Source organism: Oncorhynchus tshawytscha, linkage group LG15 (genome assembly GCF_018296145.1).
Source record: "Oncorhynchus tshawytscha isolate Ot180627B linkage group LG15, Otsh_v2.0, whole genome shotgun sequence".
Classification (NCBI taxonomy): domain Eukaryota; kingdom Metazoa; phylum Chordata; class Actinopteri; order Salmoniformes; family Salmonidae; genus Oncorhynchus; species Oncorhynchus tshawytscha.
Window position 1 is genome coordinate 10,899,760 of NC_056443.1, and position 15,242 is coordinate 10,915,001.

Sequence of the window (15,242 nt, forward strand, 5' to 3'; positions counted from 1 at the left end):
AGTGTACCTATGATGAAAATTAACTGGGAGAACTTGCACAATTGGTGGCTGACTAAATACTTTTTTTGCCCCACTGTATTGCTTGTTTGTTTTTTGCTTTTGAAGTGCTTTGAGATTCTATGAAAAACACTATACAAATGTAATTTATTATTATTATACTGAGGACTGCACACATAACAGTAGGATATTCCAACCAAGATGGTTGCCAGGCTACATACACTGAACATGGCTCTACACCCATAATAATTACATGGGCATGTTGTAGGGCTGTGTGGGATGAACTCTCTTATTCTCTCGCCCTCACATGCTCTCTCACAGCACCACAGAGCACATAAAACATATTCTGACTTTATCACCTGCACTGCAGGGCCTTCATGCCCACATGATCACTTATCTCAGAAAAGGAAATGGCTTTCACTTTTCACAGGAAAGAACTCCACATTGTTGTGAAAAAGCCTGATGTCCCTGCAGGTTGATATCAAAGAGAAAGGAGGAAATGGAGATGACTGTTAGAGTTTGGACTGAAATGGCATTGTGTGTGTGTTCTGATCAGGAAAGGTCACAAATCATCCTCCGCTCAGCCATGCACACACAGACACACATTGCTGAGTGGATCTCGAGTATATAGAAGAGAATTTCCTCCTTGCTTCTTTACTCATCTCTTTCTCTCCCTGTCTCTCCCTCCTGTTGTGCTCTTTCTGTCACTGATGAACTCTGAATGCACAGGCTCTTCCCTGGGCACACAAATCAAATCAAAGTTTATTTGTTACGTGCGCCGAATACACAGGTGTAGTAGACCTTACAGTGAAATGCTTACTTACAGGCTCTAACCAACAGTGCAAAAAGGTAATAGATGAACAATAGGTAAGTAAAGAAATATAAACAACAGTAAAAAGACAGTGAAAAATAACAGTAGCGAGGCTGTATACAGTAGCGAGGCTATAACAGTAGCGAGGCTATATACAGGCACCGGTTAGTCGGGCTGATTTGAGGTAGTATGTGCATGTAGATATGGTTAAAGTGACTGTGCATATATGATAAACAGAGAGTAGCAGTAGTGTAAAAGAGGCGATGGCGGGATGCGATGGCGGGTGGCCCGGTTAGCCAATGTGCGGGGGGCACTGGTTGGTCAGGCCAATTGAGGTAGTATGTACATGAATGTATAATTAAAGTGACTATGCATATATGAGTGTATCCGGCGCCAACAGAGATGGCTGCCTCGCTTCGCGTTCTTAGGAAACTATGCAGTATTTTTTTTTTTTTTTTTTTGTGTATTATTTCTTACACTGTTACCCCAGGAAATATTAAGTCTTATTACATACAACTGGGAGGAACTATTGGCTATAAGAGCAACGTCAACTTAAAAACATATGACCAGGAATACGACTTTCCCGAAGCGGATCCTCTGTTTGGTCCACCACCCAGGACAATGGATCGGATCAAAGCAGGCGACCCCAAACAACGGCGCCGCAGACGGAGCGGTTTTCTGGTCAGGCTCCGTTGACGGGCACATCGCCCACCGCTCCCGAGTATACTACTCGCCAATGTCCAGTCTCTTGACAACAAGGTAGACGAAATCCAAGCAAGGGTCCAAATCTCTCAAATCCAGAGAGACATCCGAGATTGTAACATTCTCTGTTTCATGTAAACATGGCTTACTTGGGATACGTTCTCAGAGTCGGTACAGCCACCTGGTTTCTTCACGCACCGCGCCGACAGAAACAAACATCTCTCTGGTAAGAAGAAGGGTGGGGGTGTATGCCTTATGATTAACGAGTCGTGATGTGATCATAACATCATACAGGAACTCAAGTCCTTTTGTTCACCTGACCTAGAATTCCTTACAATCAAATGCCGACCGCATTATCTACCAGGAGAATTCTCTTCGATTAAAATCACAGTCGTGTATATCCCCTCCCAAGCAGACACCTCGACTGCCCTGAAAGAACTTCATTGGACTCTATGTAAACTAGAAAACTACATATCCTGAGTCTGTATTTATTATAGCTGGGGATTTTAACAAGGCTAATCTCCCTAAATTTTATCAGCGTAACGAATGCGCGACCCGGGCTGACAAAATTCTGGATCATTGTTACGCTAACTTCTGCGACACATACAAAGCCCCCCTTCGCCCATTCCTTCAAGTCTGCAAGTCTGACCACGACTCCATTTTGTTGCTCCCAGCATATAGACAGAAACTAAAACAGGAAACGCCCGTGCTCTGGTCTGTTCAACGCTGGTCCGACCAATCTGATTATACGCTTCAAGGTTGCTTCGATCACATGGACTGGGATATGTTCCGGATAGCGTTGAACAACAACATTGATGTATACGCTGATTCTGTGAGTGAGTTTATTAGCAAGTGCATCGGTGATGTACCCACGGCGACTATTAAAACCTTCATCAATCCAGGGTTTCTGGTTGGGGGTAGCATTCGCACAAAACTGAAAGCGTGAACCACTGCTTTTAATCAGGGCAAGGTGACCGGAAACATGACCGAATACAAACAGTGTAGCTATTCCCTCCGCAAGGTAATCAAACAAGCTAAGCATCAGTAGAGACAAAGTAGAGTCGCAATTCAACGGCTCAGACACGAGAGGTATGTGGCAGGGTCTACAGTCAATCACGGACTACAAATAGAAAACCAGCCCCCTCGCGGACCCCGATGTCTTGCTCCTAGACAAGCGAAACAACTTCTTTGCTCGCTTTGAGGACAATACAGTGCCACCAACACGGTCCGCTGCCAAAACCTGCGGGCTCTCCTTCACCGCAGCCAACATGAGTAAAACACTTAAATGTGTTAACCCTCGCAAGGCTGCAGGCCCAGATGGCATCCACAGCCACATCCTCAGAGCATGCGCAAACCAGCTGGCTGGTGTGTTTACAGACATATTCAATCAATCCCTATCCCAGTCTGCTGTTCCCACATGCTTCAAGAGGACCACCATTGTTCCTGTTCCCAAGAAAACTAAGGTATCTGAGCTAAACGACTATCGCCCCGTAGCACTCACTTCCATCATCATGAAGTGCTTTGAGAGACTAGTCAAGGATCATATCACCTCCACCCTACCTGTCACCCTAGACCCACTCCAATTTCCTTACCACCCCAATAGGTCCACAGACGACGCAATCGCAATCACACTGTCGTAACCCATCTGGACAAGAGATATCTATGTAAGAATGCTGTTCATCGACTACTGTTCACCATTTAACACCATAGTACCCTCCAAACTCGTTCATGGGTCTCAACCACACTCTGTGCAACTGGGTCCCGGACTTTCTGATGGGACGCCCCCAGGTGGTGAGGGTAGGAAACATCTCCACCCCGCTGATCCTCAACACTGAGGTCTGTTCTCAGCCTACTCCTGTGCTTCCTGTTCACCCATGACTGCGTGGCCACATATGCCTCCAACTCAATCAATAAGTTTGCAGACAACACTACAGTAGTAGGCTTGATTACCAACAACGACGAGACTGCCTACAGGGAGGAGGTGAGGGCCCTCGGGAGTGTGGTGTAACCTCACACTCAACGCCAACAAAACAAAGGAGATGATTGTGGATTCAGGAAACAGCAGAGGGAGCATCCCCCTATCCACATCGACGGGACAGTAGTGGAGAAGGTGGCAAGTTTTAAGTTCCTGGGCGTACACATCACAGACCAACTGAAATGTTCCACCCACACAGACAGCGTGGTGAAGAAGGTGCAACACTTGTGTGTGAAAGGTAGTTGTTGTGAAATTGTTAGATTACGTGTTAGATATTACTGCATGGTCGGAACTAGAAGCACAAGCATTTCGCTACACTCGCATTAACATCTGCTAACCATGTGTATGTGACCAATCAAATTTGATTTGATGATAAACAGAGAGTAGCAGCAGCATAAAAGAGGGGTTGTGGGGGTGGCACACAATGCAAATAGTCCAGGTAGCCATTTGATTACCTGTTCAGGAGTCTTATGGCTTGGGGGCAAAACCGTTGAGAAGCCTTTTTGTCCTAGACTTGGCACTCCGGTACCGCTTGCCATGCGGTATAAAGAGAGAACAGTCTATGACTAGGGTGGCTGGGGTCTTTGACAATTTTTAGGGCCTTCCTCTGACACCGCCTGGTGTAGAGGAACACACACACTGGATCGACATCGACACAGTGAATTTGAGTGATTAGATTTAATGAGAGCACCAGAGAGAGAGGGAGTGTGCACTTGTGTGTGCGCCCATCCCAGTCTGGCAGCTGGCCAAAACACACTTGGGGATGCCCTGCATTACAATGACCACTTAAAGATACAGCACTGCTTTGCTCCTGCTCTCTCCCGTCTTAGTGGAGGTACATGTATGTATCTGAATTGTCGCTATGTGGATTTGCAGTCTGCCTTCCCTCCCCATCCTGTGATTGGTCAGGAGCAACTGTGTTTATGAGGGGGGCTGTTCTACTGACGTGATGATGTGACAGTGAGTGTTGAGTATTGATCTGAAGCCCAGGTATGCCCAGGTATTCTGACCTCTATGTATTTCACAGTGCTTATGTCTGGCTGGCGGTCTCTGTGTGCAAAGATATGAGGCATTTTTTAAATGTTTGGTAACATCAAGTGATGGCTTGGATCATATAAGCCTGAATGATAAGTGCAAAAGAGGGAAGGGGAAAGAGAAATGGAAGGGGAGAGAGGAATGGAAGGGGAGTGGAAGAGAGAGGGAAGGAGGGGGACCCTGTGAAAGTGAGCTCTTCTGCAAGCAGCTCTGCTTTTGCCTGCGTCTGCATGTGTGTGATTACTGACCACACATCTGCATGCCTGGGAGGGTAGGAGGGAGAGAATGAAGGGAATGGAAGGAGAGAGGGAGGAGGGAAGAGATGGAGGAAGCAAAGTTGGAGAGATGGCGAGAGAGCACTCACAGCAGTGTGTGGTTGTGAGACTGAAGGAAGAAGAAATTGGTGGCCAATGCCAACACTTACGTGTGTGTTCTGCCCTTGTGTCCTTGGACCTGTTTGTCATGGAAATGAGCCAGGATGAGCTTCCTCTTCCTGTTCAGCTGTGACATCACACATTCACAGACACTCCAGGTGTCTAAGCCACGAAAGGTAGTGTCAGAGTGGTGAAATTAATTGTTCTTGGTTTGTGCGGAGTTGTATTATTCACAATCATACATTCATATCAAAGACACCCTCCACTCCTCTTAGACAACAACCAAGAGCAACAATATGGACGGAAGAACAAGAGAAGGGAAACGTTTCTACAGCATCCAACAGAAGTCATGTATCTCACTCACTCCTCAGGCCCGCTGTCTCTCTCTCCCTCCCCTGTATCACAACCGTGATTGGGTGGTGCACAATTGGTCCAGGTTTGGCCGGGGTAGGCCGTCATTGTAAATAAGAATTTGTTCTTAACTGACTTTCCTAGTTAAATAAGGGTTAAATAAAATAAATACAAATCCCCCTCTCTCTCCCTCCCTACGTTTCTCTCATAGCGCGGCTGTTTCTAAGGAGTCATCTTGGACCGCATCCTTTGCCCACAATAACATTAAAGAACACACATACATTATACAAACACACACATTAAATATACACACACACACCAATCCCACAGTCAGCATGGCAGTGCACACTTCAGTGGTTGTGCTGTTTCAGAGCGAGGGATCAGAAGTTTACATACACTTAGATTGTAGTCATTAAAACTCGTTTTTCAACCACTCCACAAATGTCTTGTTAACAAACTATAGTTTTGGCAAGTCGGTTAGGACATCTACTTTGTGCATGACACAAGCAATTTTTCCAACAATTGTTTAAAGACAGATTATTTCACTTATAATTCACTGTATCATAATTCCAGTGGGTCAGAAGTTTACATACAGTAAGTTGACTGTGCCTTTAAATTTCTTGGACAATTCCCAAAAATGATGTAATTGCTTTAGAAGCTTCTGATAGGCTAATTGACATCATTTGAGTCAATTGGAGCTGTACCTGTGGATGTATTTCAAGGCCTACCTTCAAACTCAGTGCCTCTGTTTGACATCATGGAAAAATCTAAAGAAATCAGCCAAGACCAAATTGTAGACCTCCACAATTCTGGTACATCCTTGGGAGCAATTTCCAAATGCCTGAAGGTACCACGTTCAACTGGACAAACAATAGTATGCAAGTATAAACACCATTTGACCACGCAGCCGTCATACCGCTCAGGAAGGAGACATGTTCTGTCCTAGAGATGTACGTACTATGGTGCGAAAAGTGCAAATCAATCCCAGAACAACATTAAAGGACCTTGTGAAGATGCTGGAGGAAACGGGTACAAAAGTATCTATATCCACAGTAAAATTTGTCCTATATCGACATAACCTGAAAGGCCGCTCAGCAAGGAAGAAGCCACTGCTCCAAAACCGCCATGAAAAAGCCAGACTACGGTTTGCAACTGCACATGGGGACAAAGATGGTACTTTTTGGAGAAATGTCCTTTGGTCTGATGAAACAAAAATAGAACTGTTTGGCCATAATGACCATCTTTATGTTTGGAGGGAAAAGGGGGATGCTTGCAAGCCGAAGAACACCATCCCAACCGTGAAGCATGGGGGTGGCAGCATCATGTTGTGGGAGTGCTTTGCTGCAGGAGGGACTGATGCACTTCACAAAATAGATGGCTTCATAAGGATGGAAAATTATGTGGATATATTGAAGCAACATCTCAAGACATCAGTCAGGAAGTTAAAGCTTGGTCGCAAATGGGTCTTCCAAATGGACAATGACCCCAAGCACACTTCCAAAGTTTTGGCAAAATGGCTTAAGGACAACAAAGTCAAGGTATTGGAGTGGCCATCACAAAGCCCTGACCTCAATCCTATAGATTTTTTTGGGGCGGAACTGAAAAAGCGTGTGCAAGCAAGGAGGCCTACATACCTGACTCAGTTACACCAGCTCGGTCAGGAGGAATGGGCCAAAATTCACCCAATTAATTGTGGGAAGCTTGTGGAAGGCTACCTGAAACATTTCACCCAAGTTAAACAATTTAGGCAGTGCTAAATACTGAGTGTATGTAAACTTCTGACTCATGGGAATGTGATGAAAGAAATAAAAGCTGAAATACATTATTCACTCTACTATTATTCTGACATTTCGCATTCTTAAAATAAAGTGGTGATCCTAACTGACCTAAAACAGGGAATTTTTTACTAGGATTAAATTTCAGGAATTGTGAAAAACTGAGTTTAAATGTATTTGGCTAAGGTGTATGTAAACTTCCGACTTCAACTGCATCTGACACAGGAAGGAGAGGACTGGCAGAGAATACACAACGATAACCCACCCACCTCTCCCACTCTCTCACACATACACACATTCTATATTTCTCCCTTCCTCATTTTCTTTCTCTCTCCTTATCTTGGTCTCTCCCTTTCACACGGTCTCTCTCACACACACATGGACACGCAGACACACCAATCTCCAGGGGACCCTCTCCACTCCACTACCTGTTGTCTTGGCAACCACAAACTGTGTGTGGACCATGTGACGAAGAAGGTGAAGACCGAGCTCATATCTGCCGCATCGAGATTGACACACACACACACACACACATACTGGTGTGCATGCACAGATATGCTTCATAAAGATCCCAATAGAATAATGTCATGGCCTTTAGCCTGAAGAATCTGATTTCCAGTCACGCATGCTTGTGTGTGTGTTTGCACACGCATGCACGAAAGTGTGCAGAGACATGCACGTTCCCCACTGTGATAGTGGATTATCTAGTGAGCATGTGTTCTAACGCAAAATGGCTGCCGTGTGCATTACCCAGGTGGGTGCCTAGCTACACATTAGTGGGTGATGAAGAGCGGTGTTCCCATCATCTGTAAAGGGCTTTGAGACCTGGTGAAAAACACAATATGAATACAATTCATTAGTATATGGGCCAGTACTCTGCAAAGGTGTTATGTTTGCATCTGTTAGTGAGTGTGTATTACTAGAGGTGTCTGTGTAACTGAATGATTGTGTTTGTCTGTGGAGGTCTGGTTTAGGGTGTGTGCATGCAGTTCTGTGTCCATGTCAGTGCAGGGAAGTGTGTAAACATGTCTGATTGTGTTTACAGTATGTCTCTGAGGGTGTGTGGTGTGTGTTTCTATAATCGTATGTGTATATAGTCCTGATTGTGTGTATACCGTATATATCTGATTATAAGTGTATCTGTGTGTAGATGTGCGTGCCCAGCTGGTGGAGCAGCAGCGGTGTTTGGAACAGCAGACAGAGATGAGGGTGCAGCTGCTGCAGGACCTGCAGGACTTCTTCAGGAAGAAGGCTGAGATCGAGACGGAGTACTCCAGGAACCTGGAGAAACTAGCAGAGCGGTTCATGGCCAAGACACGCAGCACCAAGGACCACCAGCAGTACAAGTAAGAGGGTGTGTGTGTGTGTGTGTGTGTGTGCATAGCTCATATGTCTTTAAGTGTAAACAGTGGATTTATGTTTGTGTTGATTCGAGTACAACCTCCCCGATATTTCTCTCTCCTACAGAAAGGACCAGAACTTACTGTCTCCAGTTAACTGCTGGTACCTGCTGCTGAACCAGGTAATGAATCTGTTTGTTTGCATGTGTGCTCAATCCTGAAGGCACATATTGCTGACATGTTGGTTCTCTTCATTAAAAAGTTGCCTGTGTTCAGGCAATGTAAGCACATGATCTATCTCGCTCTTCAGGTGAGGAGGGAGAGTAAGGACCACGCCACACTCAGTGACCTCTACCTGAACAACGTCATCACCCGCCTCACGCACATCAGCGACGACTCCGCCCGCCTGCTCAAAAGAGTGAGCCAATCACAGCTTCTTCTCATACACGTGTCACAGAACATCAGGGGTCAGCGTTCAAAGTTGACTTTCCCAAGGGAATAGAGGGTTTAATAGCTTTGACGACAAGTCTGTTAGTATGAGAGGGAGCAAGAAGAGGACTAGAAGAGTTAATGTTTTCTAAGGAAAAGTAAAGGCTCATATTTCCCCCTGTGTATTTTCCCAGAAGCCTCTTGGTTTGAGAGGGCGCTATAAAAGGAGCCACAAAGAATTAACCTGATGGGTTTTCATCAAAAGTACAGAAGCGGTCCACATTTCCCCCCGTGTATTTTCAGAGAAGCCTGCCTCCGAGTGCTGTAGAACAAGTTAAACACACACACCCTTTCCGAATTCAGCTCATCATGTTCATTATTCATCTCTATATGGCTCCTGTTTTATTAATGAGAGCTAAAGTGCTGAGAGATCTGCTAGCTTGTAGCTACATACAGTACGCCTAGACATAGAGGCTTCGTAACTGTGTTATAACTGCTTATGAAGCCAGGGGCGCAACTTTGGTTTTAAAAGTGGGGGGACATATTTATTTTTTATATATATATATATATATATATTTTTTTTACATTCGAATAAACACTCAACTGCCTACCCAACCGCTCGGAGGCGTCCGCATGGTCTTAAAGCCCATTATTGCCTCGTTTTGTATATCATTCCAATGATAAAACTGACTGCTGGCCCCTGTTCCCCAGTCCCTAGTGAAAGTTGCACCCCTGTATGAAGCTCTAGCACACAGATGACACTTGTCAGTCACTGTGAGTGAGCCGAGGATGACACCGGCTGGTGACCATGACAACGCTGAGTTTCTGACAGCCTGGTGTCCATGGTGACCGGCTCAGCTGGTCCACCTCACAGTGAGAAGGCTCGTGGAATGGGATTCATCCATTCTGGGATTTTAGAGTCATTTGGCTTAATGCAATATTAATGCTGTACAGAATGCTATAACTCAAACTCCCAAACTGGAAGGAGCTGTTTAATACATGAGGACTCAGACACACACACACACAGGAGCTAGGAGCTACAGCCTGGCTCCTGCCACTATATGTTTTATTTATGGATTCATCTGTTTATGGATGGATTTATTTATTCATATGCCCTCTTTATCGGATTATGAAACGTTTCTCATTTGCAGTGATGACCTCCCTTCTCCACTGTGTTGATGAAATGTCTCTCTCCTCCTCCATACCTCCTCTCTCGTCTCCCCACTCTGCTCCCCTCCTCCCCTCCCCTCCCCTCCCTCCTCTCTCAGAGTAAAGAGATCACCTTTCAGCTGCAGGAGGACTTGATGAAGCTCCTTAATGAACTCTACACCGTAAGTGACATCTATAACTGCCCCACACACAGTCTCCATTTAACATATCACTTTAGGGAGTTGAAATAAAATAAAAAACATTTTCTTACGGTCACTTTTCCTGTTCTTAAACAATACATCATCAAAAACTGCCACACTTTCATTTTAAACATTGCAACATGAACTTTGACGAATGAGTCACTTGTTCTGTGCTCTACCAATACTTGTAATTTCAGCAAAATGCTGCAAAGGAAAGTTGCTGAGCGTTAAGTTTAGTTAAGTGAAGGCTTGGCAGCCTTAAAAGCTTCTGGTGTAAATAAATAAACACATGAGCTAGAAAGAACTTAGAGGGGACAGGTCTGTTCCTAACCTCACAGGGTGAAGGGAGGTTTAGGTTGGGTGCAACTCTGCCAATGGTGGGCAACATTTGTCAGGTGCATTTCTATAGGTGACTGTGGTATGAGCAGTAAGGTCATGTTGAGTAGGCACGAAACACTTTCAAATGGAGGAGGTACTACCTGAACTCGTTCAATGAGAAGCATTCTTTCTGCTTTCCATGTCAAAACCTTTCCGTCCATTAGTGCCTTCTGAACACGACCCAAACGATTTGCCCTGGGCAGAGTTGTTGACAGATGGATGCATTGTGGCCTGTGGTTGCTAGGTGATGAAGACATACCACATGTACCATGGGGAGACGCTGAACGCGGAGACCAAGCTGAGGGATGCCGAACGTCAGGTCGGGGTTGGCAAAGTGGGGCCTGGCGGAGGGGTGGAGCCGCTATTCGGCATGCGTATAGAGGAACGCCACCAGAGACGCAACGCCGCCCGCAAGATGGAGAAGATGAGGGAGAAGGTACAGAAACCCATGAGGGACAACCTTTCCTTTCCTGTATTAATTTAGATATATATTTTTTTCAGTCTAACTTTTATTTTCTCCTCACCCTTCTCTCTCGCTCTCTCCTCCCTCTCTGCTCTCACGCTTTCTCTCTCTCTGTCGCTCTCTCACCAGAGGAAGGCTAAGTACTCTGAGAACAAGCTGAAGTCTCTGAAGGCCAGGAACGAGTACCTTCTGACGATGGAAGCCACCAACTCCTCTGTGTTCAAATACTACATCCACTACCTGCCCGATATCATAGACGTGAGTTCACACACACACACACACACACAAACAAGCCGGTTTCAGTAGATTTTACTATTACCTAAGCAGTTGACAAAAAGTGTTAGGTGTGTCTTTCTTTCTCTAACACATTAACATCTCCTCCCTCCCTCCCTCAGTGTTGTGACCTGGGGTACCATTCCAGTCTGAGTCGTGCGTTGAAGACCTACCTGTCTGCAGAGCTGAGTCTGGAGGCCTCCAGGCGGACAGGATTGGAGGTACTGGAGGGGGCCGTAGAGGGCCTGGATCCTGCCCGAGACAGGCAGCGCCTGCTGGGCCTCTACCCCACTGCCTTCTGCCCCCCGCCACGCTTCAGCTTCCAGCCCCACATGGGGGACCCCGTGAGTGCGCAAAAGTGCAAAGACACACAAGCACGGATTCACACACAGACGTACGCACCCCCCCCCGGTAGGCGCCCGGTCATGCTGTGTGTTGTTCCTGTTTCCTGTCAGGTGACCCAGATAGCCGCCCAGCCACAGGTGCAGGCAGAGCTCACATCTAGGCTGCAGCAGCTCCAGTCACGCCTCTCCACCCTGAAGATAGAGAACGAGGAGGTGAGAGACACATTTATCACACAGTCAAATGTACTTCAGTTTCCCAGTGTGCTTTGCTGGAGAGGTGATACCAGACCTATACAGTTTCCCAGTGTGCTGTGTTGTAGTTTGGTTGACTCTCTGACCACATGCTGTGGGACGGAGGAGAGGGAGATTGGGTTGGAGTGATTTTGTGACAGAGGTAGACTTATAAATAAACCATTTTCGTGCCCTGAAGCTAGAGCTTTTTTTTGGTTATTTATAATGTGTTTTTGGAGTGTGTATTACGGTTGAGAAGATTATATATGCAATTGCTGTGGAATGGGAGGGCAGCTGTTATCTAACCCTGAAGGGCACAGAAGTGCTGATGAAGACTGGAGTAATGAGCTGCATCTGCATGTCTCAGCACACACACACACGCACACACCGTAATTACCATACACAAATAAACACTCTCACACACCACCTGCACCATACAGATTTAAGATGTGCACACACGCTCGCTCAAACCTCATATCCACAAGTACATGAACACACACATACACCACACATCCTCTGTGAGCGACTACTTTGGTCTAACTCTATTTACCTACAGGTGAAGAAGACGTCGGGGGCCACTCTCACCACCCTCCAGGACATGTCAGTGCTGGATGACTATGACGTTTCCCAGAGTTTCACCCACAGTCCCTCTTCAGAGTCTGTCAAGTCCAGCGTGTCGGACGGCTACCTAAACAAACCCAGCCTCGCCAAGCGCCGTGCCAACCAACAGGAGACGGAGCTCTTCTACTTCACGGTGAGACACGCACTCAGAGACAGACACACACACACAGGCTAGTTGATGTCGACAGTTAGGTAAATGTACAGTTAATAAACGCCCCATGTGCTTCTGTCTGTGGTCCGCAGAAGTTCCGTGAGTATCTGGAGGGCAGTAATCTGATCTCCAAACTACAGGCCAAGCACGACCTGCTGAAGAAAGCCATGGCCGAGGGTAAGAGACCTCACGCTCTCTCTTGCTTTCTCGATTCTTTCTCGCGACCTACCCTCTTTCTTTCTCAGTCTCTCTCGTTCTCTTTGTTAGCCTGATTCACGCTGGGCTATCGTTTTTGCTTCACTCGAACCCGTGTGTGTAGTGAAACAGAATGTGAGCTTGCGATATCAGGGTGGTCAAACAAGGCTATCTTTTTGTAACTACTATCTCTCTCACTGCCTCTTTTATGGCTGAGATATGTACCTTATGTGCTAATGCCCTCCCTGTCTGACAATAAAAAAACCTGCCCTCTCTCTGTCTGCCTGTGTCTTTCATGTCTCTCCAGGGCATATAGCAGACACGCTGACCACCAGGTATAGCTCTTAAACATGTTATTGACTGAAGCACTGTTCTATCCGCTTCTATACTTTAAATTGTCTCACCTCTCGTCTTAGTTTTAATTTGCAGAGCTCTGAGTCACTGTTGTCTCTGTTTCTCTCCCTAGCCGTGGACGAAAGAACTCCCATAGCAATCACCAGGTAATGTTTCCACTGTTCCTCCCGCTGCTTGTGTGTGTCTGGTGGCTGCTTAATTGCCTGGATGTGTTTTTTTAGGACTCGACTAAAGCCATTCCTCTGCTGGTGGAGAGCTGCATCCGTTACATCAACCTCCATGGTGAGTCCGACTGTTGAAAACAACATGGTGGATCCTCCCCTTAGCCAATTTGGAGGCTAGGGGTTAGGAGCCAAGTCCTTTTCAAGTCCCTCTGATGTGTACTGACACATGATTAGACTCTCATAACCGCCTCCCATCTCCTTCAGGTCTTCAGCACCAGGGCATATTCCGTGTGTCGGGGTCGCAGGTGGAGGTCAACGACATCAAGAACTCATTTGAGAGAGGTGAGCGATCACTGTGAGGTCATCATACTTGTGCTTCCAGGTCAGGGGAAAGGAAACTAACCATGTCCGTCTCTCTGTTCCCAAGGTAACGACCCCCTGATTGACGAGGAGAATAACCATGACATCAACTCGGTGGCCGGTGTGCTGAAGCTCTACTTCCGGGGGCTGGAGAACCCCCTCTTTCCCAAGGAAAGGTTCAATGACCTCATTTCCTGTGTCCGTGAGTAGCAATTCTTTCCTCTAGGGTGTGGGAGGTGGCTGGACAGGAGGACAGGGGTCACTGTTTTAAAGGTGGGAGTGGTGTTTTTTTTTGTGTGTATGCAATTAGTGTGTGTTTGTAAAAAGCATCAGCTGTGAAGGTTTTGTGATTTACCATGAATGCAGCTGACATTTGGACAGCTCTAACACGCAATGTGTTGTAAAAATGACCTTTTCACCAGTCGATACGGCCCTTAATTCAAAACGTATTTAAAATGCAACAGATTCCAATTGCTTTACATTCTTCACATAAATGCACTGTTAGTTTTAGGTCTCCATAAATGATCAGCGCCTGTTCATTGACAAAAAGAGCCGTTTTGAAATGCAGTAATAAAAAGTCTTATGAGTAATACATTCCATTTTGGCACTGTCAAAATGGGTCCCGCTATCTCTCTCTCTCTCTGTATCTCTATCTCTCTCTCCCTCCCACACACGTCTCCAATGCCATGTCTCTTTCTGTCTTTCTGAAACACACACAGAGAGCTAGCTGCCTCTCTCTGGGCTGCTTATATTTCAGGATGTTTCAGGATTACACCTCATGAGTTCCTGGGAATATTACTGACAGCTTTTGTGTGTGTGTGTGTGTGTGTGTGTGTGTGTGTGTTCCCACAGGTATAGAGAGCCTGTATGACAGAGCTCAGTGTATTCGTAAGATTCTACTGGGTGTTCCACGGGCGACTCTGGTCGTGAATAGATACCTGTTCGCCTTCCTCAACCAGTGAGTGTCTGTACGCTAACACAGAACCACACATGAACCACGTCTGGGCTAGTCTAGAACCCACAGATCCACACAGAAGCAGTACTGGGTTCGACTAGAACACATATAACCACACAGAACCAGGTCTGGGTTGGTCTAGAACATATAGAACCAAGCTGAACTAGATCTGGGCTCGTTAAGAGCACACAGAACCAGGTCTGGGCTAGTATAGAACCCAGAGAACCACACAGAACCAGTACTGGGTTAGTCGAGAGCACACAGAACCAGGTCGTGTTGAACACATAGAACCATGTGTTGAACACATAGAACCAGTACTGGGTTAGTCGAGAACATGTAGGTCTGCGGTAGTCTAGATCACACAGAACCACATACAACACGGTCTGTCTATTTGGCTGAACACGATGTCTCATCTCTGCAGCTCCAAATAGAGATGGAGGAGGAAGTGTGAACGGGAGGAGAGAGGGAGAAGTGTGAGGTGCAGGTGTGATCTACCACAGCAGAGTCTGAATGTTAGATTGCAGAGTGTTAGATTGCAGTATTCGGTATGAGTATGATGAACATTCCGTATACTTCTGTTTGTATCCTGGAGTTAGTGTTTTACTTCCTGCCTGG

The 15,242-nt window shown here is 46.1% G+C and overlaps 1 protein-coding gene across 1 annotated transcript in view; it reads left to right on the forward strand.

The window, feature by feature from the left end:
- LOC112214385 (SLIT-ROBO Rho GTPase-activating protein 1-like) overlaps window positions 1-15,242 on the forward strand; it is a 30,428-nt gene that overhangs the window by 9,977 nt on the left and 5,209 nt on the right. Inside the window, 16 exon segments of the mRNA XM_042298133.1 lie at window positions 8,171-8,366; window positions 8,488-8,542; window positions 8,671-8,778; window positions 10,058-10,120; window positions 10,761-10,952; window positions 11,109-11,237; window positions 11,375-11,596; window positions 11,708-11,809; window positions 12,384-12,581; window positions 12,692-12,776; window positions 13,102-13,129; window positions 13,261-13,294; window positions 13,370-13,430; window positions 13,577-13,654; window positions 13,740-13,874; window positions 14,525-14,630. Of these exon segments, the coding sequence (XP_042154067.1) occupies window positions 8,171-8,366; window positions 8,488-8,542; window positions 8,671-8,778; window positions 10,058-10,120; window positions 10,761-10,952; window positions 11,109-11,237; window positions 11,375-11,596; window positions 11,708-11,809; window positions 12,384-12,581; window positions 12,692-12,776; window positions 13,102-13,129; window positions 13,261-13,294; window positions 13,370-13,430; window positions 13,577-13,654; window positions 13,740-13,874; window positions 14,525-14,630 (1,792 nt within the window).